Genomic DNA, 27,234 nt, shown 5'->3' on the forward strand with positions numbered 1-27,234 from the left:
ACATTACAAGAAAGGAATAATCTTAATATTTTATTGCTTATTGAATTAGAATGCAAGACTACTAGTAAGAGAAATTCAACATTTTGCAGATTAGTTTTTTTTGAAGGGGTTTAGATGTCGTTATTACTATTTCCATATCTCTGCGCATGCGTAATGTCCTTTGCTCAGTTCCGTCTGATGATTTTGTAGACAGTTTCTGCACATAAAATCATTGTTTTACAGCATTTTACTTCATCTGCGCCATGGTATACCGTGGCCGGGGTAACCCTAGGGCCAGAGGATTCACTCGCCCGTTTCATGCAAGAGGTCGCAGCCGGAGACCGTTTCAGCATCACGGTCAGAATCGTGGATTTGGCCGGGGTGGCCCTCCATCAGACGAAGGTTTGCGAATAACGCTGAGAAACCCCGGTCGTGATCGTCGCGATGATGAAGAATATAACTACGGTCAGGGTTCGCAAACCTATGATCGCGAACCTGGTAGACGCGGTAGCTATGACGATTACGAGGACAAGTATGGCGGAGAGCCCAGCCATGGGTATGAACAAGAACCGGCCAGCTTTGATGAGCAGCAGGGATCTCCCAAGCGGGGACAGTTGGAATCAGTAATTGTTTCTTTTCAGTCATTTTCAGTTTCCATATTTGTAGTTACTGTTACTCTTTTTGCATTTTTGTTTTATTACCATGCATTATTTTGATTGAAGGCTGTAGTATGTTAAGTGCATTATGATTGTAAATGGTATTGGTAATTAACACTTTCAGGGTTTTAACCTGGGAGAAAAAGGCAATGGGACATTTGTCCCCCTCAACCAAATTCCGATGGGACATAGTCTAAGGCAAGAAGCACCAAAGAGGCCTGTACGCGTTTTGACTAAAGATGCAAAATGGTGCAATATGGTGCCATCTGAGAATTAGCCGCTATATCGTGTTATCTGTGTGTGTGTGATCCGATGTAAAGTGTACATTTGATGGCGCAGTGGTATGTAATCTCAATGCGCCCTTTGACGCACTGAAGGGAATTGTGATGGGACATTTTCAGATTTAATGCGCCAATGGCGCAGGGCGCACTAGTAAATGAAACCCTGCACTTTGTACCCCACCTATGTTGACCAAGTTTTTTTTTAGCCGAGACCAGCTGTGCTGCGGCAGGTCACTTAGAATTGTAGTAACTGTGTAGTAACTGTTTATCTACACGCTGGAATGCAGGTGTTAGATGGACGCTACACTTACAGGAAGCGACTGAAGCTAACAGTCTGAGCTGATATATGGCCAGGAATCTGTCAGTGTGTCCAAAACCGTCGCGATATAACCTTCGTGGTTGAAAACGAAGTTAAACACCAAATAAAGAAAGATAAAGTGTGTCCAAAAAGTGTTACACAAACACCATTTTTTAGACTTGCTTTATCTTATTAATGTTGTGGGTAAGGAAGGATATGTGGTTTTTAGCAGAATAAAACTGTTTTTATTGGTATGGGCCGCCTGGTGGGGTCAGTATAGTGCCTCGAGCACTTAAGGTATGTATGTTACATTTACACCAAAACACATACAATAAGTATCATGGAATCTCCCCTGAGTTATTTTTCCCATTAAAATTCAGCAATCATGTAGTCTTGTGTTTGGTACTACTGTTACCACAAACATGGCGAGTCAGATGTCTATAATCAGTGCCTGCCAGGATGTTTAGTGGCCGTATGTTACTTTACACCAAAAATCACTTTACACGTGTAAACTTCACCCCATGCTTAATCTCTTCGGAGCCTGGTGAGTATTTTAGGTTTAAGGAGTACCCATATTCTTTTTTAAGACTAATGAGAGTCTTATTCCAGGCAGCATCATGCTAACAAAATAAAAACAGCTTCACTGCATAAATCTGTACAATCTAATTAAAACAAAAGTTCACTCCACCACAAGCCGTTATAATTCTCTGGTTAGTTTCAGTTCAAACACATCTGTGGAAGTCCCTTGTAAGCAGGGATGACATTGATTACTGTGAAATATGAATCCAGAAAGAAATGTGGCCTTTTTAAAAACAACTGCTCCAGTCAGTATGTTACTTTACACCAAAGTACACAGTTTTTCACTTCTTACTGACCAAACATACTGCCATACTACAGCATATGCACACAGGAACAAAAAGACTTTAGCTCTTAATTGTTATAAAGAACATTTATTTTTAAAAAGACGACTATGTGACCCAAAAATCACCGGCAAACCTGTTTGTTACTTATTTTACACGATAAAAAGCACATAAACGAGCTCAGAGGTAGAATACAATCATTTAGATTGCTCCAAAATGTCTTAATCTCAAGAAACACTGCCTCCACACTTTTAAAATTGTCAAAGGTGTGATTATGATGCATGACATGGCAGACTTGTAAATGAAAGTGCTAGGTGTATGTTACTTTACACCAATAACGTTTAGTCTCATCAATGCCTGTATAAATGATAAGGTACAAAATCACAAAAACATGAGCTCATATCATTTTTAGAGCCACAATTCAGAATTGAAAGAAAAACAAGAAGCTCAGAAGGTGGCACAAACTTGTGCATTTGTCCTTTTTTAGAAGTAGTATGGCCAGATGTACGTTATTTTACACCAAATATGTGCCTAACCTCAAAGCATACTAAATCAGTCTTTTGTGTAAGATATGGACAAAGGGAATGTTATCAGGAGGGATTTTCAGTGGTTGTAAGAAGTAACTATCATGAAATAAGTAATGGAGACATTACACTTGTAGAACAACTAAGCTGTACGTTACTTTACACCAAAGCCATTTCAAACTATTATGTTCAAGTGGAAGATATTAAATTAAAATACATGGTGAACTGAAAACAACTGTATATGATCAACTAGACTAGAAATATGGCCAATGCTGTACAATCTGATGCATTTGTGTTGTTTCCGACCCAGTGTGGTCAGATGGTATGTTATTTTACACAAAGAAACTTCTGATTGTTGCATGACCAACTACTGCGACATGTTGGCCCGCCTCTGCCTCTGGTACAGGCGAAGAAAGGTTGCTGCCTTAATCAAATGTTCAACTTGTAATTTTCCTTCCTGTCACCAGTGAAACTTCTCTGGTACTGCACCAACAGCTGCTTCTCTTGTTCACAAAATGATGAAGTAGTATTTAGAGCTTCATGCATTTGTAGGGTCTGGTTGTATTTGGACTTGGAGGCAGTAGCATTTCTAAACATTCGTCATCCAACCACTTTCTTCTTGGTCGCAGCTTGACTCTCAGCTTGTAGCTATTGGTTGCTCCATAATACAGAAAAGAATCTTGATCCAGTCGTGGAAATACTTGGACCACATATCTCTTCGCTGCTGGAAACGTAGCCTTTGCTGATCATGCAGCATCATCATCTGCAAAGACAATTTAAAAATTGTTATAACTCATGAAGAACAGCTGTGGTGAAAACATTGAAATGCCCCTCTATTACAAGTAATGTGTGTCAAAATACCCATAATAATTCACCACATGTAAAGCTGAATGTGAATACCAAGGCTAATACACTACAGCACAGCCATTATGTCATCTCTTTCACAAAACCTAGTTCGCAATTGCAAATCAATGTTCAGACATACTGCCAAACAACTTTCCTTCCATTGTAACAATATGTCTTTTTATAAACTAAAAATACCTCTCTCCCCACAGAAAACAGTCGAAACCACAAAACAAATACAAAATCTCAACTTTAAAAAATCATCTGTGTCTGACTCAGGACTCATCTATCCACCCCTCCAGATCAAAACACTTTTCTAAACTCCAGGTGACATGGTTCTTGCACAAATCCAGCCATTAAAAAAGTGTACATGTACATGCCGCATGGTTAAAATAAAAATAAGTTAATCCTAGTAAAAAAAACATTTTTTAAAAAATCCTAAAATTTAATATTTTCACTTGTCCACTTTTTAATTATCTCATTTGGAAACAATCTTTTTGTTTTGTTGGTCCTATGAAAACAAACATATACCTGAAAATAAATAACACTAAGAATATTTGCAGTCGCCAGCAAGCTCTGATCATATAAATAAAGACCTATCAGAAGCACCACTAACACCTACACCAACTCACAATACCCCCCCCCCCCCCCCCCTAAAAAAATCCCAACTGCAACAGCCAGGAAGACAAGTTATGGAAGGCAAGCAAAATCCACATCCTAAAACGTGTAGTCTCCATGAATTCGGTGGGGGAAAGTGGAACATTCCGTGTAGCGCGTACGTACGCCACTTTACACATCCGGTCAGAGCCAGCGTTTTGTGTAATCAAACGTACGGGATGTGACCAACTAAACCAGAGGTGTTCGGCGTTTTTAATTTCAGCGAAGTTGGTAACTGGCCTTCAACATATATCACGCAAATCTTACATAAAAAAATCATGTAAAAATCACTTTACACTACATCGATATGGTAAACTAACGTACGGCGGGTGAAAGTGACGAAGCTCGGAGATATCAACCTAAAATGCTTAATTATGGATGAAAGGAGTCAATTTTGAAAGCTTAGTGACAAAAAATTCTGCAAACCGTACATTTTTCACCACCAAAACTGAAAAGAAAGGAATTTTGAATTGTACGTTACAGCTGACACGAAAGCCTTGTAGTAAAGTAACGTGCAATGAATCGAATCGCCAGATCGGGATAGAACGCGTGGTTTTCTTTACTCCCTGATAATGTTAACTATGCTACTTCCTAAAAAATGCTTTTTCATTAAGAATCTATCGTCCTAAGCAAGAAGTACAGAATAAATCCTAAGTACGTTACATTTACAACAAATCTGAAACCATATTCAACCTTGCGACTCGATTTATAACAGTTTCATTCTCAAAAGTATGTACGTTACTATTTGGATGACGACCATGCACACTTAGCCGTAGGGCTGGGCTCGTCCATCTCGCACGTAGGTGTGAAAATCCTGTTGTCATTGATAGATCATATTCAAATGACCAAGGGAGACTAGTTAGGTCACGCTCGTCACAACATCTCGGCAAAACGAGAACGTTTTATTTTGGTTAAAAGTAATTTTTCTTTACACAAAATCAATAAATCGTGTCGATTTTCACGAATCACAGACAAAGCATGTATTGCAAGCAATTTTTAACATATTTTTTTAGACTTAGTAGACTTTGTGAACCTCGAAATCGATCTTTGGTGGCCATCTTACATTTACTGCGAACTGTATGACTGTTTGACTGACCAATACAGAATTGACACAAGGATAATAACGTACATCTCGCATCACTTTTCCAAGCGAAATGAACGAAGTTGGCAGCTCCGTCGAGCTCATTTTTGGTCTCATTAAACACTGCATTCATTTCCTGTCTGGTTTGTATGAAGGATTTACCTGTCGCGCAGGTGTTCGGAGTACAGTTCTTACAAAACTGAAAGCACCCAAAATCGCGTAACGCTTTTCTCTCCAGAATGACTAGGTAAGGTTGGAATCACAAGTCTGTTATTCATTGCTTACGGCATAAATTTGCCACCATGTTATACCAAAACGTTGTCCATTCATCCTCTTTCATCCAACACAAAAATGTTCTTTGCAAAAAAAGTTTATTAGAAGCAGGAGCCTGCCAAATAATTCAAGCGGGCTCTTTCCTTCTTTCGACGCCATGACAGATTCTTGGCCATATATCCGTACCTGGTCAGATAGAGCCATATATGAGTGGGTACGGATATATCCGTACCTGGGAGACAATGAGTTAATGCACAACCGGAACATCACCTATTTGAGTCACTGTCACTGTGCCAGTAAGCAGAACTCGGTAAATACTTAGTAATACATGTAGCATGATCACACTTAGATTAGGGTATGTATAAAAATAAGTTCTACATTCAAGGCGCACAGTTTAAAGGGGAAAAAAAGTTAAGCTATTGCAATAGACCTTTTCAGTATCTGAGCAGCTCTTGCAAGATATCCACAAGACACGCTCTTTGTTAATGCTTTGAACATCACGAGAACTGAAAACCTCAGCTTTCGCAGCTCACGTGGGATAGCTGTACCATATGCTTTGCTATGCTTTGAAGTTTGCGAAAGCGTGGAATACCGATAGGGTCTATTGCATTGTTTCCATAACCCCCACCCTTATTTCTTTAAGTCTGTTTTGACACTGATAATTTAATGGAGCTTTTAGCTTGGAAATTCACACCATGAAGTAATCAGCTTTATTTTTTATATGGAATATTTTTCCTGACTTATCGTTTACCTGGTGAGTCTAACTCTAAGGTCACTTGAAGTCAAATATGTATGATAGTTGATATATATATATATATATGATATATATACTCATGAAAATAAGGTCACATACTGAATAAACGCTAACCTGTATGTGACAAATATCACCTTAATGGGTATTGATTGGGAGCATGTAATGTTTGATTCCTCTAATTTTGTTCATCTACTATCAGGCTGTTCCGGAGGACGAGTCTTTGAGAATCACAGTGGCCAAAAACAGGTTTGACGAGCAGGCACCTGAAGGCCGGTGGCGTGACGAGGGGAGAGAAGATCGACGCTTCGACAGTAGAGGCGCTGAAGACGACAGAGGACGCTTTAGAGATCAAGAAGGCCGAAATGACTGGGAAGAGCGGAGCCCACAAGCGAATAGGGACGACAACCTCAGGGGGCGGGGCAGGGGCCATTTTGACAGAAATTATGATCCAATTTACAGAGGACGGGGTATAGGCGATTTTAGAGGCAGAGGGCGTGGCAATTATGAGTACAATGAAAGAGGAAGGGGGAGAGGGTTTTACAACACTTTTGACCGGGGTCGTGGTAGGGGAGGTTATGACCAAGGCAGACTTTCTCTTGACGATGACTTTGACAGATCGAGTCAACGTAGACTGAGCATTAGCCCAATCAGAAGACGAAGCAGGAGCCGAGACCGCCTCAGCAGAAGCCCTGACAGGAGACGCAGTCGCAGCAGAAGCAGAGGAAGAAGCCGTCGTCGGAGCTACAGTCGAGAGAGACGTAGTCTGAGCCGTGGGAGGCGTAGCAGAAGCTATGACAGACGCAGTCGCAGCAGGAGCCGTAGTGGCAGCAGGCGCAGTTTCAGTCGAAGTGACAGTCGCAACAGAAGCCCTGTGCGGCGTAGCAGAAGTCCAAGCCCATTTAGAAAAGCACCAAGCAGAAATAGGAGTCCAAGCCCACTCGCAAGAGCACTGAGCAGAAATAGGAGCCCAAGCCCACTCGCAAGAGCACTGAGCAGAAATAGGAGCCCAAGTCCAACTCAAATGAGAAGAGCACTAAGCAGGAGTAGAATTCCAAGTCCACTCAGGAGAGCACAAAGCAGAAATAGGAGTCCAAGCCCTATGAGAAGAGCACTAAGCAGGCCCAAGAGCATGGGTAGAGAGTTAGGGCCTGTGGCTCCTGTGATGGCAGACGGAAGCCCAAGGAGAAGTCCCATCAGGTCCAAAAGCCAAGGCCCTGGCGAGATGAGGGGTCGCAGTCAGAGTCGCGGCAGAGAACTACGCAGTCAGAGTCGTGGCAGAGATTTACGCAGTCAGAGTCGCGGCAGAGACCAACGCAGTCAGAGTCGCAGCAAGAGTCAAGGTAGGGACCGGCGCAGTCAGAGTAGAGGCAGGACCAGCCGCAGTCAGAGCAGAGCGAGAAGCCGTCACAGTAGAAGCAGTAGCTCTTCTTCCAGCAGTTCCACGGACAGCAGGAGCCGCAGCAGCCAGCCTGAGCTTTCAGAGCAACAATATGAGGAAGAGATGTATCGACGCCTCAAGACTGAGCTCAGCGCTAACAAAGACCCCAAAGATCGAGAGGAACGGATTGCCAAGCACATACGAGAAATGGCCAAACTTTCACCAGCCCTGTTCCGTCAGTTCATGGCCAAAAACGCGGGCAACTTATCAGCAATGGCTCTAATGCAGTCTGAACCACCGGACCAAAGCGTTGAGGCTGATCCGAACCAACTGATTGAAACTGATGCAAATGGGAGACCTCTGCGTTCCATTCTGAAGAGGCAAGGCGAGTCTCCTCCTCCCCCTGAGCGAAGTCCTACTCCACCACCTCCAGAGCCCCCATCTGGTTTGTCGCAGATAGAGAAAGTCATTCAAGCTCTGCGGAAAGGGGGAACAAAGCAGGAGGAAAAGAAACCTGTGAAGGAAGGAAGCACCCCAGTACCTACTGGAGCGCTTCGAAACCTCTCCTCCTACATGGACATTGAGGAGGAGGAGGAGTTTCTCTATGGAGGTGGCCCAAGGAGACGGGAGCCGCCCCCGGAGCGTCCGCCGGGACCGTTTTGGGCGATGGGACAGGTTGGTGAACAGCCCCCGCGAGGAACTGGAGCCTTTGGACAGTTCGGGCCGTCACACCAGACTGTGAATCTGGCGCCAAATGTTGACCTAGATCTTCCATCATCACAGCCTTCTGAAACTGGACTTCCACCCAAGAAGCATCCATTTGACATGTTTGAAGAACTCACCTCCAAAAAAGTAGAACCGGTGAAAATCCCGTCTGCCTTTGGTTCTTTTGAAGAAAAAGAGAAAAGTTATGAGCAGTGGCGTGCTTCTGTGTTTAAAAAGCAGACACCTGAAAAACCCAAAGAGCCAACACTGCCACCCTCCACCAGTATTGAAGGGAAAGAGACAGCAGAGCAGCTAAGTGCAACCGTGGAGAACATTTTGAAGTCCATAGGGTTTAATTTTGAACTCTCCCAGCGCATGCAGGAGCTGGCCAAGCAGAAGAAAGAAGATGAGTCGCAGCAAGGAATCATGATCGATCAAAGCGCCTCATTCCTGGGATCCGACGCTCTCACAGAGAATTTGACGAGTGTGTTCAAAAAGGACCGAAAGCCAGAAGAGCATGAAGTAACGAACTTCATGAAAGAAATAGAAGCTGCAACAAGGCTGGCCAAAGAGAAAGCAGCGAAAGCAAGAGAAGCAGAAAAAAGACACGTTCGCGGCCGTACTCCTGCTGCAGACAATGAGGGCTCCAGACACGTTCGCGGCCGTACTCCTGCTGCAGACAATGAGGGCTCCAGACACGTTCGCGGCCGTACTCCTGCTGCAGACAATGAGGGCTCCAGACACATTCGCGGCCGTACTCCTGGTGCAGACAATGAGTTCTCCAGAGGGAGGGACAGAAGTAAGGACCACCACAGCCATAGGGAAAGCGATGACCACAGAGACAGAAGCGAAAGAGAAGGGGGAGCAATGCATGAACAGCCAAAGAGAACCAGGAGAGACTCTGTTGGAGGAGGCGCTCTGTCTCGATTCGACATCCCCACGTCTTCAGTTCACTCACCCTATGACCCCAGTGTACCGGACTACACCCACACCCAGCCGTATCACCCTCACTCTCGCCCACAGTCAGGGTATGACGATATTGATGATCACCTGTACGGGGGAATGGACTTTGAAGATGCACACCAATCAAAACCGGTTCGAACCTCCAATCTTATCTCACTCGGTGGGGACAGTAGTGGCCATGAGAGGACTGTTGTGGAACGAGAGGGCAGTGGAAGAATTAGATCTAAAAGCTTCTCCGAGACCAAGCTCAAGGACTTTGACAGACCTGACAGGGACATGGAGGACGTTAGTCACAAGAAATCTGGAGAGAGGATTTTGATTGTCAAGAAGAAAGAGGATAAGAGTAGAATAGATTCCCCTGGTTCAGATAATAGTTTCTCTCGCCGCATTATACTACCCCCAAGGGAAAAGGGTAAGTTGGACAGAACCCCAGAGTCCGAGTCTCGAAGGGATGGGAAAAGACGGGCGGGATCTCCTGTATCCCCAAGACAGTCCAAACAATCCCGAAGATCCCCTTCAGTGGAAGATCGACCCACAGAGAGAATAGTCTTTCAGAAAAGTAAGAGCTCTAAGCAGCCTGAGCCTCAGAAAGCAGAAAGCTACAGAAAAGAAAAGAACAAATCCCCCACTCCAGAAAAAGTTTCGTTTGACAGTAGGTACAAATTTCAAATTGCAAGAGCAAGTTCTCAGAAAACTGACCCCAGAACTGAGAGGGAAATCTCAAAAACCAGTTCTAACAAATTAGATCTTATGAAAGCAAAAATCAAAGCAGAGCTACCAAAGCCGGGAGCTCTAGCAGATAAGATTAAGGCAGAAGTTGAAAGGGCGGCAAAAATAGCTCAAGACAAAGCTCGCCTTTTGGAGCGCAAGAAGAAGATACTTGCCTTGGATAGTGAGTTGGAGGCGTTGCGTAATCAGTACAACGAGATGCTCCGCAAAAGACGTCGTCAGAAAGACGGGCACAAAGACCCCCTTTTAGCTGAAAATTCGAAGCTTCAGGATGAAATTTCCGCCCAGCTCAGAGCTCTTCGCGATGGCAAAGATGTCCCCTTTGGTGCCCCTCTGGCTTCTCAACAACCCAAGGCATCTGCCGAGTCATCTTCATCCAAGACAGCTGCAAGCAAATCAGCCAATGTGGTAGGTTGTTTGTCAAGGGAAATTCTCACAACAAGCCCTTCAAAGCCCCTGTGCTTCTAATTATGTTTTGTATTTGTTTGTGCTATTCTGTTGATTTTTTCCCCTTAGAATGTATGACGTCAGCTACTAGTTTTATCTCATTTGAAATGCTCAGAAAAAGCTGTGCGCAGATCTTAATTGCAGATCATATTCCATGAAGTAGAGACTGAATTCTTTCAGTTAAGGAGCTTCTACTTCTGGTTTCGTAGTTTCATTTAAGGAGAATGTGAAGTGTTTGGATTGGGTTAAATCTGGGTCTTTCACTTATTTTTATAGTTGTCATTTTGGTAAAAAAAAGGTGTCCCTGTCCTGTTTGTTGATTGTTTATCCATTTTTGCTAATATTTTAATAACAAAATATTCTAACAGAACACCATTCACTGCCAAAAGCAGTCTCAGGGTGCTTTACAAATAAGAAGAAAACCAACATTAGACATTAAATTTAAAATTCAACTGTTCAAACATAGAATAGTTCCGGCAAACACATAGCACTGTGGTGCACAAGCCACACAATCATCAACGCCAGGTTCCAAAGACCTTTTGAAGATGAAGCCATCTTGGCACACAGTGTTCATTCAGATGTATGTTACAGGACAAGAAGGCAGAAGAGGAGAAGGTCAAGGTGCACTTTGAATACTTCGACCCCGGCACCCACTGGTGCAGCACATGTAACGTCATGTGTGGACACATGTTTGACTTTTTCAAGCATCTTGAGACCAAGAAGCACCAGCAGGTTGGTTGCAGCTTTTTTCGCTTCTCTTTTCACTGATTTAAATATCCTGAGAACCAGTGTAGTTTAGGTTAGTGACTGCAAGGCAAGACAAAATACCATGAAAGGTTATGAAAGTAACCTGCTAAAGCTTTATGTAAATGACCTGATGAGGCTCCTGGCTGGTGGAGCATTGTTGTGAATTTAATTTTGAGCTTAATTAGTAAATACTAAATGACAGCATTTGAGTACAGGTTGATGTATGAAATATACTTGTGTTTTCCTTCATTTTTATTACGGAAACCCGTCGCGATATAACCTTTGTGGTTGAAAACGACGTTAAACACCAAATAAAGAAAGAAAGAAAGAATCACGGAAACAAGGCTAAAACATTGACTCTCATCTGACAAAAGTCACTATTTTGATTGCTCACTATGGCAATGAATTTGTGGTTCTTTCGAAATGTTTCAACTCATCTGGTTCTTAGATATTTTACGTCGGGCAAATTCATTGATAGGTAGCAGGAATTAAATCTGCTAGAGAATAATGCAGAATGTCAACTATGCTTAACATACAACTTTTTCCTCTACAGAAACTGGATCCCTTCAATCGTCCGTGGCTGGTGGAAGCCATGCAGAAAGCAGAAAAGAAACCCAAACCCCAAGGACCTGTGCAAGCTCACCCAATCAAAGGTCACACGTTTGATTAAAAGTCAACTTCACTGTTGTGGTGAAAAGTGAACGCCAGATCAAATCTTTAAAACAAAACAAAAAGTTGCAAGTGCAACCACAGAAAACCAAAGAAAGGCAAATAACCTTGACTGCTTTACAATTTTTGGTTGAGAATATGTGCTGAGACACAAATCGAAGTCATATTGTCAGCCATGACAGTTTGACTGAATATGTTATGTGTATGACATTTGAAAAAATGCACAGTCCTCAACTGAATGAAATAGCAGTGATGTGGAAAGAGGTTGTGAACAGGTTTTCTGGTACGTGTTTCTGTTTCAAGATCATCAACTTATTCCGATAATCATTCTTGTTAAAAAAAAAAATCAGCTTCTCAGGTTTAAACTGCAGAAAATGTCAGTATGGCAGCACTAAATTTATTGATATTGTCTGATTCTGGGTGTTTTTTGTTTTTTTTTACCAAGAAAAAACAAAACCACATCCTCATGATTTCCCTGCAGTTTTCAAAATGTTGAGTTTCTTATGTAACTATTTATTCTTTGCTAATACTGCGCAACTAGGCAAAAACAAAAAAAACATCCTCATGATTTCCCTGCAGTTTTCAAAATGTTGAGTTTCTTATGTAACTATTTATTCTTTGCTAATACTGCGCAACTGGGCAGAATACTGTTACAGCTGTGTTTGAGCATGAGGGTTTGCAGTTTCTGTGCATTAGTCTTGTGTGAAGAAATTCAGCCTTTCGCTTTATTTGAAAGAATTTAGCCTCTAATGGCCCTTGTTCATATCAGATCCTAACAGCATGTCTGTTTCTGTCAGCAGAAAGCTTCTAGCACATCATACTTAGTTGTTTGCGTTTTACCTTTTTTTCTTTTTTTTTTAAGCTTGCAGCTACAGGCTGTTTTTCATAGTTTGAATGTAATCATAGGTGACTTTCCATCTCATAGTTAGAATGTAATCATAAGTGAATGTCCATTGCTGTTGTTGCTTATTACTGAACAGGGCCGCTTCCCCTCTGTTGCTACAGGCCTGGAGTTCATGCAGGCGACTGCCGCTTTCTACTGCTCCCTGTGTTCCCAGTTCTGTGGGGACCTCAGCATTGCAGAGACCCACATCAAGAGTGAAGAGCATAATGACAAGTATAGGGTGAGTTGTGATGTAGGAAGCTGCTACAAATTTCATTGTCAGTTTTAAGCCACAGAAACCAACGGTTACCGATCGGTCATTGCAAAGTGAGCCCTTCTCGTTATAAAACTGTTTGGACCAATAGTTCGTTACTCAGATGCTATAAAAACATTTTTAGATGGTTACTATGGTAGAGAAGTGATAAATACATCTGCCTAGCTAATGACTTGTATGTTTAGGGTCTTCTGTTGAGAGATATTTGAGAAAAGGTGAGATCAAAGGTTGACTCGCCAGAACGGTTTTGAAATCTGCTGTGGCGAAAGCACAGGCACCTCATGTACCTTCATTAGCATTTTAAAATTGAAAAAGAAGCATCTTATTTTGTAACACTAACAAAAGGTTGAGTTACAGGCCCTGTCAAGTATGTTCAGTTGAGATAGGGTCAACTTCAAACTCAAAGTTGAGGGGCTTTCAAAGCCAGGTTAATTTTATTTAATAGTATTTGAGAAACAAAGGGAAGATGCTCTCATGTAATAGAAATTGTATTCTTGAAACAGAAAGTCAGGCTGAACCCTAGGACATGGATGTTAAATCTGCTGTGCTGTTCAGTGTTTCTTTTTGCAGGTTGAACCCCTGTTTGTGACAGCAAGAAAAACCTGTCTTTTTTCAAGATTCAACTTTATATGTGTATGATTATTAATGCGTCTAGCTGATTCATGTTTGCAGCATTCACCAAGTTGGTTGCACACAGTTGTGTACATGTACTCAGTTCAGCATGGAAGAGCAGCCCTAATAGCTGGTGCAACGGTGTGGGCACATTATCTAAAAACTATGAAGACACAGTCCTCCCAAAGGCAGCACGAGCATGCGTTTGTTTAAATGGAGTGGTATAATAATGAGGATTCCTCCGAAAACGGCGTATGGCTGCCTAAATGGCGGGGTAAAAAACGGTCCTACACGTAAAATTCCACTCGTGCAAAATACACGAGTGTACGTGGGAGTTTCAGCCCACGAACGAAGAAGAAGAAGATAATGAGGATATTTATATGGCGCAAATCCTAAAACAGTTCCCAGTTCTCACAAAAACATACATAAATAAATTATGCTTACCATCCCTAAGAAGGCAGTAACGTGCCGAAATATTGATTATACAGTCGAACCCACTTAAAACGAACACGCTAGTTACGAATTTTCACTTATAATGTACAGTAAAACCTGAGTCTAGCGGACCCTTATTGTAACGGCCACCTGCTACATACGGACAGTTTATCGTGGCACGAACACGATTTCAACAATAACTAACCTTTAACGGGCGGACACCTGCCACTTACGGACGCGGACACGATTTTTCGGACCGTAGGAAGTGTAAACACTGTCACAAACGGACACAACGTACATAAAAACGCAACTTCGAAAACTCGACTGTTATGCAGACAGTGCTCGGCAGCCGTAGCCGTAGCACAAATGGTTGTTGATTGGTTGTCCTGTCCCTTTTCTGACCAATCAGTGGCTTGTTTAGATGGAGACCCACTTTCGCTCACTCACTTTCGCTTCGCTCAATATTTCGCTTTTCCGCATTGTGGATACAGTCACAACCAAAAGCAACAGTAGACTACTGTGTTTGAAAATGGAATCTCCAGCAGGAAAAAGAAAAGCGTTGACTTTAGAGCAGCGTGTCGCTGCCTTGAAAAAACTAGATAGCGGCCAATCATGCCGAGATGTGGCGAAGGAGATGGGATGTGGTAAAACACAGATCGCGAGGATCAAATCGGAAAAAGAAGACGTGATGATCTCTCTCTCTTTTCGAAGGAAACAATAGTTAACACAGCTAAATTTTTGTTCCATGCATTTATGCTGAGACTAGAAAAACTGAATGAAACAAGAGCTGACCCAATTTGGTCGAGACACACTGCGGAATTTCCCGTTGAATGACTGATGAAGAGTCAGCTATTTTTAGCTTTGTGACGTCCGACTTGCGTAAGTTTGAATGCACAGTGTGTGTAGGGAACGGGGTAGGTGGGGGGGGGGGGGGGGGGGGGGGGGTTGTTGTTGTTGTTGTTGTTTGCTACATGTATCATTTGTTTACTCACATTTTCAGTGAGTCTCATGTTCAATCCAATAAATACATACTACAGGACTGACAAAAAGTGTCTTCTTCATTTTACGTGCTCTTTGTAAAATATTGCCCCGGCCCCTCCACCTGTGAAGAAGGGACACCTGTCTAATAGGGACACTATTACCATTCCCCAAGGGTGTCCGTTAGAGACAGGTTTTACTGTATTAGTTTTAAGTTCCCAACTGAATACCTCTTTCTTCATGCTTAAAAAAAATGCTTAAAACGAATTCTTTGTAACGAATTTATGCTTATAACGAGCACTTTTTGGATTCCCAAGCATGCATAATGTCTGTAATTTACTCACGCTTATGACGAAATCTTTAAACTCGTCCCGAGATCGACATATCATGGGAATTTGAGAAGTTTGAATACATGTGTCAAAGTCTTCCCTTGCGTCGACTGCTTGAACCATTGCTCAACCGATCACTGAATAAAGTTAAACTGATTACACTGTACTCACAAAACAATTTCAAATTTAGAATCAAAGTGATTGATAGCTCAGACACTGAACATGAATGACTGACTGACGTTTATTTCCTTCGCGAATACCAAAAACGAAACATCAATGTTTTGAACGGACGCCATTGCCAAAAAATATAGATGCCAGAGTGGTTTCCCTTGGACAAGGGAAACCACACTCTCAACGTTTGCGTTCGCCGGTTCGCGATAGTTTATCAGTCAGTCAGTGCTATCGATTTGGATTTGAACATCATGTTGCAACAAAACAAAAAAACCTAAATTGGCCAAGGTTTGCTACCCGTCGCCAAGGTAAGTGATTCCGGACAAATGATAGGAACACCGCGAATGTGGACAGTGTCAGTGTGTGCGTGTGTGTGACCAAAAACGTAACAACTGGATGAAACATCTGTGTGCTCACTCTCACTCAAACTCAACAATCATCACTCAACATGAGACACACATGAACATGTAACTGAATATGTCACTTTATTGTCTAAACGTGAAGCAGCATGAAAGTTGCGAAAGAAACAAATTGAAACACCATAAAATGTACAAGACTTAAAAAAAAAATTAAAAAAATTAAAAAAAAATCAATTTTCTTAATACGAATTTTGGTTAAGACGAACTTTTTTTCCGATCCCCAGTGATTCGTCTTAAGCGAGTTCGACTGTAGATATAAACGTACCAAACCTGGTTACTGGTATGTTTTCTTTTTATATAAATGAATTATTCTGTACACAATTCCAAATAAAACAAGTCGCGTAAGGCGAAATTACTACATTTAGTCAAGCTGTGGAACTCACAGAATGAAACTGAACGCACTGCATTTTTTAACAATGACCGTAGTCCGCCGCTTGTGCATAACGGAGTGAAACTGACGAGCCTGTTCAGCGCGGTAGTGGTTTCGCTGTGCTGCATAGCACGCTTTTCTGTACCTCTCTTCATTTTAACTTTCTGAGCGTGTTTTTAATCCAAACATATCATATCTATATGTTTTTGGAATCAGGAACCGACAAGGAATAAGATGAAATTGTTTTTAAATCGATTTCGGAAATTGAATTTTGATCATAATTTTTATATTTTTAATTTTCAGAGCTTGTTTTTAATCCAAATATAACATATTTATATGTTTTTGGAATCAGGAAATGATGTAAAATAAGATGAACGTAAATTTGAATCGTTTTATATAAAAAAAAAAATTATTACAATTTTCAGATTTTTAATGACCAAAGTCATTAATTAATTTTTAAGCCACCAAGCTGAAATGCAATACCGAAGTCCGGCCTTCGTCGAAGATTGCTTTACAAAAATTTCAATCAATTTGGTTGAAAAATGAGGGTGTGACAGTGCCGCCTCAACTTTTACAAAAAGCCGGATATGACGTCATCAAAAGTATTTATCGAAAAAAGAAAAAAACGTCCGGGGATATCATTCCCAGGAACTCTCATGTCAAATTTCATAAAGATCGGTTGAGTAGTTTGGTCTGAATCGCTCTACACACACACACACGCACAGACAGACACACACACACACCCACACACACACATACAGCACGACCCTTGTCTCGATTCCCCCTCTATGTTAAAACATTTAGTCAAGTAATAATACACCTCGAAACATACTTGGTATCTGCATTTGGTAAAAACAAGAAGAGGATTGTAGGCAGTCGCGAATGCTCAGAATTGGGCCAACCAGGTAAATGAAACTCGCAAGAATAAGAATCTTCCAAGTAAAATAAATGGTCGTATGGAGAAGAAGGAAAATGGGAAAATAAATTGTTCTTCAAGCCCCACCCCTCTACATACACAGATCCTGAAAAAAAGTATCTGGCTATGACAGCTCATTATCTGTCTACTATTACTTTCTTTGTGTCGGCTTGCTTGACTGGGTATTATTACAGGTATTTTCCTTCACTCATGTACCATTATTTTTACCACTACAAATCTGTCAAGGTTTTTGCATGGAATAAGAGCATCTTTTTCACATGGACACATACCAAGAATCCCCCCCCCCCCCCCCCCTCCCCCCCTTTCCCCGTCGCGATATAACCTTGAACGGTTGAAAACGACATTAAACACCAAATAAAGAAAGAAAGAACATACCAAGAATCAATAGTGTGGCTGCATTCTGTGCATAGTACCGTCGCGATATAACCCTTCGTGGTTGAAAACGACGTTAAACACCAAATAAAGTGAAAGTGCATAGTAGGATTTTTGTTTGTTACTGAATTGATTTTAGCAGTACGAAACTAGCTCAGCAAACAATTTCCAGTCTGCACAGGAAGCAGTCGGGCTGTTGATTTGTTGGCATGTGTTAGAGTTGAAGGATTCTCTTATTCCGTGTAACAGTCGGAACAGATCTGTGATGGGGAGCAGGATCGCTTACACGAGAAGGGATGTACCTTTAACATATCAGTCAAAGATATTGGTAGCAGATGTGCATGCTTTGTTTACAGTCGTTTTGCTTTTCAGGATTCCATTGTCATTAATATTCACTGGGGAAACATACCTTCACTGTCATAATGTTCATATGCTTTGTGATATTGTGTACAATGAAAGACAAGGTCTGGATGTTTGTCTGATTGTTTGTGCTGTGTCATCACCAGGTCTTACCTTGTAGTTGTACCATTTATATTTAATGTTCATATGTTAGCTGTATGAATACCAAGAAAGGAGAGAATAGAAACATTAATACAAAAGGGTGGAATGTATTTATTTATTCATGTCATGGACATACCTATACTATAACCACAACACACATCTCTGATCTTTTTCTTTCAAACTAAAGGTCTACAATTTTTGTGAAGATCATTTATAGGAAGTTTTAACAAGACTTTCAACAATCAGGCTGCCATAATTTCAGTAAAAACTTGTGTTATCATTTGTTCTTTTTCTGACTGTATAGGTTAGTGTATAACTTAGATTGTATAACTTTGGTAATGGCAATTACATTTTTGGCCGCTGGCTTGTAAAGCCTTTAGGAAGAAATTGTTGCATGGATTCTTAGTCATGATTTCTGGTGCTGTTCCTGCAGAAATAGTAAAGTGGTACAGTAGTAGTTTTTTTAATATTGTCCACAGTCTTTTGTCATCTTTTCATTGTTGGTACCTGTGCTTACTGTGCTCATATGTGTATACTGTTGACAGATTCCAGTCTTGATGTTTCTTCAGCATGAGATGTATGAAATATACTTTTATGTATTGCAAGCCCATGGTCCAGTTTCATGGATTTTGATGTTGTTGACACATTGAAGAGACTTGTCCCATTGTTGTTCTTTGCTTTTGCCCTTCTTAATGTTCTTCGTACAGACTTTCAGCAGAACAATTTTGAGATCAGATCAGATGGAGGAGAGCTGACAAAAAAAACGCCTCAGTATGAATCCATCTGCACAACTCTTCTGTTTCTTGAGTCTGAGAAACTGTATTATTCTATAACTCTGATTCTAGGAGTGCTGGAATTTTCTTATTTGATAAAATATCATCTTCCCAAGGCAGCATTAAAATTAAAAGGGAACTGTCGTTGTAGGGAAAACATATATTTTTGGGTCTGTCTTTTCAGACTCGCTGAAGTTTACTTCGTTTGATTTATTTTTGTCCTTTGTAATTCAAATTTTCTCGAGTCACATGGAATATTTGACAACGCTGCTTTATGAGTAAGGTGGGATTACATCACAGTATATTTTCTGAAGACCATTTGGCTAAGCTTTGTCACATTTCTTTCCCATGCCATCCCTGGCAAAATTCTAATACCCTCTCCTGTTTGTGTTTTGCTATGTTGACAGGACTATCTGTCTCAGCATCCCTACTACGAGAAGCGCTACATGTTGGAGCGTTCCGCAGCCCTCGCTACCCAGAAACACTTCACCCCCGAGGAAGAGGAGGAGAAATCTAATGGAAGCGATAGTGACAGTGAGAAAAAGTCATCGGATGCATCCAAGAAAAAGAAATCGACAAAGTCGAACGACAAGGAGAGTCCCAAAGAGAAAAAGGGTAAAGACTGGAAAGAAAAGATCTACAGGAGCAAGACTATGTATTCAGATTATGAAGAAGATTCAAAGTCAAAGTCTGATTCCAAAGAAAAAGACAAAGACAGCCGCAGGTCAAGAGGAGGGTCAAGGGAGCGTGGCAAGAGTTCAAGGGATCGGTGGGATAATAAAGAACGTGAAAACTCCAGGGGAAGCAAAGAGTCACAAGATCGCAAAGATTCCAAAGAGAGCAGCAAAAAAGATGCAAAGGAAAACGGCAAATCTGAGAAGACTTTGTCAAAGCTCCCTGTACAAGAAACTGTTCCAGAAAGTAAAAAGGAAGAACTTCCTGCTCAAGATGCAAAGGCAGAGGACAAAAGTAAATCAGTAAGTGAGGAGTCTACGGCAGAGAAGACTCCTCAGGAGTCCCAAGAAGAAACGAAGAAAGAGGGAAAAACCAAACCAGAAGAGGCGAAAAAAAGGGAGGAGAGTGGTAACCCAGAAGCAGAAGCAGACGCTAAAGGGAAGATTCCAATCAAGCTGACGGGCAAGTCAGGCATTAAGCCGGCCACCACAACCCTCCCTCCATGGAAAGTCTTCACCAGACCCATACCCAAACTGACCATGCAGAAGCGACTCCTGGCATCAAGACCCCAACAAGTGGCAGCCACCGGCGCCAAGGGCCCTGCCCTGCCCAACGAGGACCCAGTCCCCTTGGAGGATTTTCTGACTCTGGGAAGCAAGAAGAAGACGCCTGTGCCCGTCATGCCGGACGTGCCTGAGATCCCCCAACCCCCTGATCCCAAGAGTGCGAAGAAGACTGAGGAGGATCAACAGAAATGGGAAGAGATGATGCTGCTGGGCATCGACCCCAGTTCTCTGATGCCAGACGTGACCCCCAGGCCGCCGCCACCCCCCTCACAGAACCTTAGCATGCCCCCAGGTATGGTTGTTCAGGGTGCCTCTTCCTCTGAGATTGCCAGCGCAGAAAGAAAAGATCTTTCTAGTAGCGATTCAGACTCGAGCCCAGTAAAGCCGAAAGACAACACAGCCAGCAGCAGTAATACAGAGGAAGATGTCCCTTGGAAGCGGAAAAAGGGCGAGAACGATTCTAACAGTGACAGTGACTCGGACAAAGGAAAGCCTAAGGATGCGGAATCTGCTTCGTCTGTCAGTATGGATCTTGATGAAATGGAGGAAGTGAAAACAGTCACCCCCTTACCCCCATCCTTCATGCCAGAACCCCAGACACCAGTCCCACACTCGCACCCCACGGCTGTAGTGCCCCCACTGCCTCCAGCTCCCCCTGTCAACGTCGCCCTCCCTCCTGCACCCCCTGTGCACCAAACACTGTTACCCACACCTGACTTCACTGTTCCACCGCCAGGTTTCTTCCCAATGATGCTCGACACTTCCTTTCCTCCACCCAACTTTGCCCCACTCCCACCCTATGCCCCTCCTCCCTTGCCAGCAGATGCGCCTCCTCCCCCACCTCCTCCTCCTGATGGAGCTGGAAAGAAACAAGCATATCCTGCAATCAAGAAGCCTGTCATAAATGTTACTCCTATACCTGATCCAAAACCCAAAGCTGGCACGTCTAAGAGGCCAATCAAACCTGGAATGCCGCAGACGTCAGTCAAAACTACTGGAGCAAAAACTCCAACATCAGCTGGAGCTAAAGCGACATCATCTGGTGCTCAAGCAACAACAGCTGGTGCTCCAGCAACATCAGCTGGTGCTCAAGCAACATCAGCTGGTGCTAAAGCAACACCAGCTGGTGCTAAAGCGACATCATCTGGTGCTCACGCAACAACAGCTGGTGCTCAAGCAACATCAGCTGGTGCTAAAGCAACATCAGCTGGTGCTAAAGCACCATTAGCTGGTGCAAAAGCGACATCATCTGGTGCTAAAGCACCATCAGCTGGTGCTAAAGCGACATCAGCTGGTGCTAAAGCACCATCAGCTGGTGCTAAAGCGACATCATCTGGTGCTAAAGCAACATCAGCTGGTGCTAAAGCACCATCAGCTGGTGCTAAAGCGACATCATCTGGTGCTCAAGCAACAACAGCTGGTGCTCAAGCAACATCAGCTGGTGCTAAAGCAACATCAGCTGGTGCTAAAGCAACATCAGCTGGTAGTAATCAGTCACCTGCTGCAACTAAGACTGTGACTGCACAAGGTCAGTCTAAGCCTGCAGTGACAGGAGCGGCAAAGAGTAAAGCAGCTGCCAAGAACGTGAAAAAGCCGCCACAGGGTAGCCCTGCTAAAGCTAAGCTTCAACAGGCTCCAGTGAAGGCCTCATCTAATCCCAAGACTGAGAATCTAGAGTCAGGTGCCGGTGAAAGCACAGCAGCAGAGACTGTGGTAAGTGACCTCTCCAGTGTTGCTGTCATTGAGAATCCTGAGCCTGGTCCTGCTTTAGAGCTTCAGCCATCAACTTCTACTTCCGAAGTGGTTTCGCAAGAGGTGGTTCCAGCCACAGAGGGTCAGGCTGCAACCGCTGAAGTGTCTCCAGTAACCAGCACACAGGCATCTCCAGTAGTAAGCACCCAGGCAGCTGCAGATACAAGCACACAGGCAGCCTCAGCAACAAGCACACAGGCAGCCTCAGCAACAAGCACACAGGCAGCCTCAGCAACGAGCACACAGGCAGCCTCAGCAACGAGCACACAGGCAGCCTCAGCAACGAGCACACAGGCAGCCTCGGCAACAAGCACTCAGGCTGCGACTTCTCCAACCAAGAAACAAACAGCAGCACAAAGAGTCAAGGCTGCAAGAAAAGTATCGCCTGCCCCACTAGCTGAAGCCAGCAGTGCAGAACCAGCCCAGGAGGAGGAGGCTGGAGATGAACCAACCCCCAAAAGACGTAAAACTCGTTCACAAACCAGAACACAACCTCTGCGTCAGACACGGTCACGCACACGGCAGAAACGGACAGGAGACGAACCAGACGTGACAGCTTCTGATGAAGGAAATCTCTTGCAGTGTGAGGGTGAGGCAGCCTCGTCTACAGCCCAGGAAGCAGAGACAGGCAATGGTAGCAAGGCTTCGTCCACTTCAGCCTGCGTCCTTGACCTCACTAGCCCCCCGGCTGACAGCAGCGTGGGGTCAGAAGCCAACACAGAGGTCACATCCTCTTCGAGCGATATGAAGTCTTGCGGGGCTGCCAAGATGTCTCCCCCTCGTGTGGACAGTGCCTTGAATTTGACGCTGACTCCTGAGGCCAGAGAGGCCAGGCAAGGAAGGGTCGAACAGACAATTCCCGAGGACCTGAGCTCGTACGCTGAACCTCAAGACCTCAGCACATCCAGCAGCAGCGGCAAGGGCAAAGGTCGGCGGGCTCTGGAAATGCCCATCGACCTGACCATGCGGCTGGCCCCACTACAGGCAGCAGGCTCCAGTTCAGAAGAACCTCCGGTGTTGGAGGAGATGCAGCCATCCCCTAGCACAAGCTCCCAGATCTCTTCGTCCGAGGGCGCGCAGAGGGCAGAGGGCGCCCTGGACCCCCAGACCGTGAAAGACACACTGTTGAGCTGCTCCTCGTCACTGAACCCCTCCACAGGCGCTTTGGTGGACATGGATGTATCCGACGAAGCTGGCCTGGTAGATACCGCTCCCTCTCAGCTGGCGGACTCGGCAGGGTTGGGAGTGGACCCTCAGGGGGACCTGGTGGACTTTTCCCTAGCCCCAATGGACTTTGAGGGACTTGTTGACATGGATGTAGAGGATTCTGCCTTTGCGGCTGCTGTGCCTGCTCCCCCTCCTGAAGGTGCAGAGGAGGATGGAGGCACCGCTGACAGCACTTTAGACTGAGGGGTGAGTGCCAGATTGCTAGAGATTGGGTTTATTTCAGATTCTGTTGATGTTGTGTGTTATTGCATGTTTGTTCATGTTCACGGTCATGAGGTAGAAATTGTGCAGGTTTTTAACTTCTTTGTAAAGCTTGTCTGAAAGAAATGCTAATGTCAAATCAGTGTTTTGTAAAACTTGTAATCTTGGAGTCTTAGGTGTAAAATACAAATAATGATCTGTTAGAGAAGAAATAAAGAAGAGAAAAAAAATACTAACTTTGTCAGTAGACTAGAACCAGGTCTGTGTTAACTGTAAGAATATTTTTCAGTTAGACATGCCCTGACATGTCCATTTTTCTTTTCAGGTTATCACATGAAACGGATTGGTGACTGGCAAATATTTCAGGTGAGTTTTATTTTCCTTTTTTGTTGTTGAGGTGTCTTATTTCAGAAATTGTCAAACTAAGCTAAGTAACCAGTATCTCAAGCAGCGTGTTTCACTGCCGCGCCTAAGAAACGGCATGCTCACAATACGTGCTGTGAGCGCCTTTGCAGCTCCCCCGAAACTAGTGCTCAGAAAACAAAAATATCGGCCGTAGAGTTTGCGTTTTCTTTTCTAAGGCAAAACTTTCTTTGATATGACGGTTCTAGCATATGAAAGCCCTGAAAGTGGCGAGAATTTTACTCGACATGGCGAGTAGAAACGTGTAACTGGCGAGTACAATTGTTCATCTACTCGCCAAATGCGTGCGTTAAGTTGCTGAAACTAATTGTTGGTTTGCCTAGTAAAGTATACTCTCTGGCAAGTAAATTTTCAGAATCACAAGCCAAAGACTAGTGCACCATTTTTGGACTTGCATTGCATCAATTAAGAGATGGTGAAACAGTATTCTACCAGTATTTTCACTCTAGATCAATTTGAAGCAAACTTTTGCACTAAAAAAAAATTGTAGGGCTGGCCTAGTGCTGCTGTCTACTTGTGTGGGTGTTGTCATGAGGTTTTTTGTTGTAAGTGTTGGGCCTAAAAAATAAAAAAAAGGTGTGGTTACGGTAACATAGCCAAAAAAAATAGGGTAGGAAGGTAGGCAATCCCTTTTTTTTTTTACTTTTTTATCTAATGTGTACAAATTAAACCTACTTGACAGGGAAATAAGTGTGTGACTCGAGCGCTTTCGCTTTCATTGCATTTTCTGCACTCGTTTTCTTGGGGTTTTTTTGGACAAATGTAATAACAAGTTTTAGGGTCGGCCCCTAAAAATAGGGTAGGTCGGGTTACCGTAACCACACCTATTTTTTTTTTAAGGCCTTACTGTTTTCAACCTGTCCTTTTTGTGCAAAACAATTTTTTTCACACAATGCCACCTCTATTCTTCTCTTTCTCTTTCTTTTGCTAACATCTTTACAGCATGGTATGTCACAGATAATGTACAGGCTTGGATTTGATGATAAAATCGGTAAAATCTGATATAGCTTGATTTTCTTAGTTATTGTGAAAGTCATATGATATACAGGCTTGGGTTTGAAGATTAAACTAGTGAAAACTAAGGTCAATGTGTAAACTACCCACAGGCTTAGTTTTGAAGACAAAAAAACAGTGAAAACTGACACACAGTAACTTGATTTATTGGTCAACGTATACAAGCCATCTTAAGGCTTGGGTTTTGAGACAAAGGCAGTGAAACCTGATGTAACTTGATTTTGTTTCGGTTTGCAGATTGACAGATTATGCTGCAGGCCAGAATCTCCAGCATTTTTAGAACTGCAATAAAACATCCCTGTCCTTAGCCAATCCAAATCGAATTATTGAAAATAGCGTTCTGATTTTACACATAGAAGTTTTGATTGTCAGATTTTACTTGGTGGGGCCGAAGACAGGGCTTTGCAAAGTTATCTCCCTTTGGGTTTTGGTGCAGGTCAGTATTTTTTACTGTTTGCGCAAGAGTTACTGGATTTTATTCTCAGAAGAAAATCCCAGTAACAGGTATGGTACTGTCGTAATGTTTATAGTTATTTGCATGTCAATTAATTGCCAGGATTTAGTGTTTATCAGTTTCAGCATGACCTAATTATATCTACTGTTGATGAAAGATAAGTTGTTTTATTTTGCAGACCTGTGCACTCAAAACGCTCATCAGTAGTAAACAAACCAAATTTCAGTAGTTTTTAAAATGTTTCAGTAGTAAGCTGTAACGACAGTTCAAGACATAATTCTGCTCACAAAGCACACAAACTGAAACACTATGACGCAGTAGAATGGGAATTACTATTTATTAACAAGCCAAGGTGAAACATCAACACTGTTGTAACATTTGTTCTGAAAATGTCTTTGGTCTCGTCATTCTGATATTCATTCATCACTGGACTGTCTTGAGAATAACTGGACTTCCAGCACTGTTGTGCCGTTTTCTTCTTTGGTGACAGAGCTGGTGTCTCCTCTTCACTATCTGAATCTCGCACTCTTTTTACATTTAGTCAAGTTTTGACTAAATGTTTTAACGTAGAGGGGGGAATCGAGACGAGGGTCGTGGTGTATGTGTGTGTGTGTAGAGCGATTCAGAGAAAACTACTGGATCGATCTTCATGAAACTTGACATGAGAGATCCTGAGTATGGTACCTCCAGACGTTTTTTTCTTTTTTTTTGGATAAATGTCTTTGATGACGTTGTATCCGGCTTTTCGTGAAGGTTGAGGCGGCACTGTCACGCTCTCATTTTTCAACCAAATTAGTTGAAATTTTGGTCAAGTAATCTTCGACGAAGCCCGGACTTTGGTATTGCATTTCAGCTTGGAGGCTTAAAATTTAATTAATGAGTTTGCTCATTAAAGTTGTCATTAAAATCGATTTTTCGCAAACAGATTTAAAATTGCATCGTATTCTTCATCACATTCTGAATCTAAAAATATATACATATGTCATGTTTACTCTTGAAATGTGATCGCAATTAACGAAAATAGAATAATTAGTCTTACGATTAAAATGTAAGAAATCGATCCAAAAATGATGTCATCTTATTTGTGATCATTTCCTGATTCCAAAAACATATAGATATGATAGGTTGTATTCAAAACAAGCTCAGAAAGTTAACAAGAATACAGAAAAGCGCGCTTTCCTGCTTAGCACAATACGCTACCGCGCTAATCTGGCGTGTCAATATCACTACGTTTTGCACGTGGAAGGTGAGCGATTTCCTTCACGCGGGGATTGACGAAGCTGTACTGTCTTAGTGAAAAAATACAGTGCGTTCAGTTTCATTCCGTGAGTTCGACAGCTTGACTAAATGTAGTAATTTCGCCTTACGCGACTTGTTTTCTTTTCCATGTTTCACTTCAATCACAAGTTGCCACGCAGACGCTGAACTAAGTCTAAGAACAAAGAATCAATGCTGATAACACGCGCGCTTCCGGTAAATCGGAAAACGTCTTTTCAGCGCAACGGCCAACTAATTGGTCAAAACATCTTAAAACAGAAACAAAGTACACACATTTTTTTTTAAGTAAAACATCGGAATTTCGGAATTTTAATTAAAAATCCGTAGCACCGTATTCTGCATATAAAAATCGGAGAAATTACGGAGAAACCGTAGATGTGCACAGGTCTGATTTTGTTAAAATTCAGCAAGGTGTTTTACAAACGTGTATATATAGAAACACATGGAGTTTTTTTTTGTAATTTGTTGTATTGCTTTGTTACTGTGCATTTGCTTCAAATAAATGACTTCTTCGCCTACTCAGTATCTTTTTTTATTTCCTTCACATACATGTACTTAATTCAGGGATAGAGATAAAAACATTTTTTAAAAAGTGTTCAAAAGGGGGTACACGTAATGAAGTATTCTCCTGAGAAAGTGAGTAAAAACAAGAGGCGAAGCCATCAAGGCTCACGTAAGAAATCGACAAACAGTAACACAAACTCAATCACTCCGTCACACATACACACACACACACACACACACACACA

At 42.6% G+C, this 27,234-nt stretch overlaps 1 protein-coding gene across 1 annotated transcript; it reads left to right on the top strand.

Annotated features, from left to right (window-relative positions):
* The first annotated feature begins 152 nt into the window (after positions 1-152).
* LOC138952848 (serine/arginine repetitive matrix protein 2-like) lies at positions 153-27,003 on the top strand. Its single transcript, XM_070324580.1, has 8 exons — positions 153-602; positions 6,406-10,389; positions 11,020-11,160; positions 11,729-11,828; positions 12,850-12,968; positions 19,303-23,301; positions 23,642-23,682; positions 24,991-27,003. The coding sequence occupies exons 1-6, from the start codon at positions 243-245 to the stop codon at positions 23,296-23,298; spliced, it is 8,700 nt and encodes a 2,899-aa protein (XP_070180681.1). The 5' UTR covers positions 153-242; the 3' UTR covers positions 23,299-23,301; positions 23,642-23,682; positions 24,991-27,003.
* The last annotated feature ends 231 nt before the right edge of the window (positions 27,004-27,234 follow it).

This window comes from Littorina saxatilis, linkage group LG17, assembly GCF_037325665.1.
Source record: "Littorina saxatilis isolate snail1 linkage group LG17, US_GU_Lsax_2.0, whole genome shotgun sequence".
Taxonomy (NCBI): Eukaryota; Metazoa; Mollusca; class Gastropoda; order Littorinimorpha; family Littorinidae; genus Littorina; species Littorina saxatilis.

Excerpts from the sequence above, each read along its gene's own strand:
- LOC138952848 (XM_070324580.1), top strand. The coding sequence starts at position 243 with ATGGTATACCGTGGCCGGGGTAACCCTAGGGCCAGAGGATTCACTCGC. Across the intron at positions 603-6,405 it reads AGCGGGGACAGTTGGAATCA|GCTGTTCCGGAGGACGAGTC; the intron begins GTAATTGTTTCT and ends ATCTACTATCAG. Across the intron at positions 12,969-19,302 it reads AGCATAATGACAAGTATAGG|GACTATCTGTCTCAGCATCC; the intron begins GTGAGTTGTGAT and ends CTATGTTGACAG.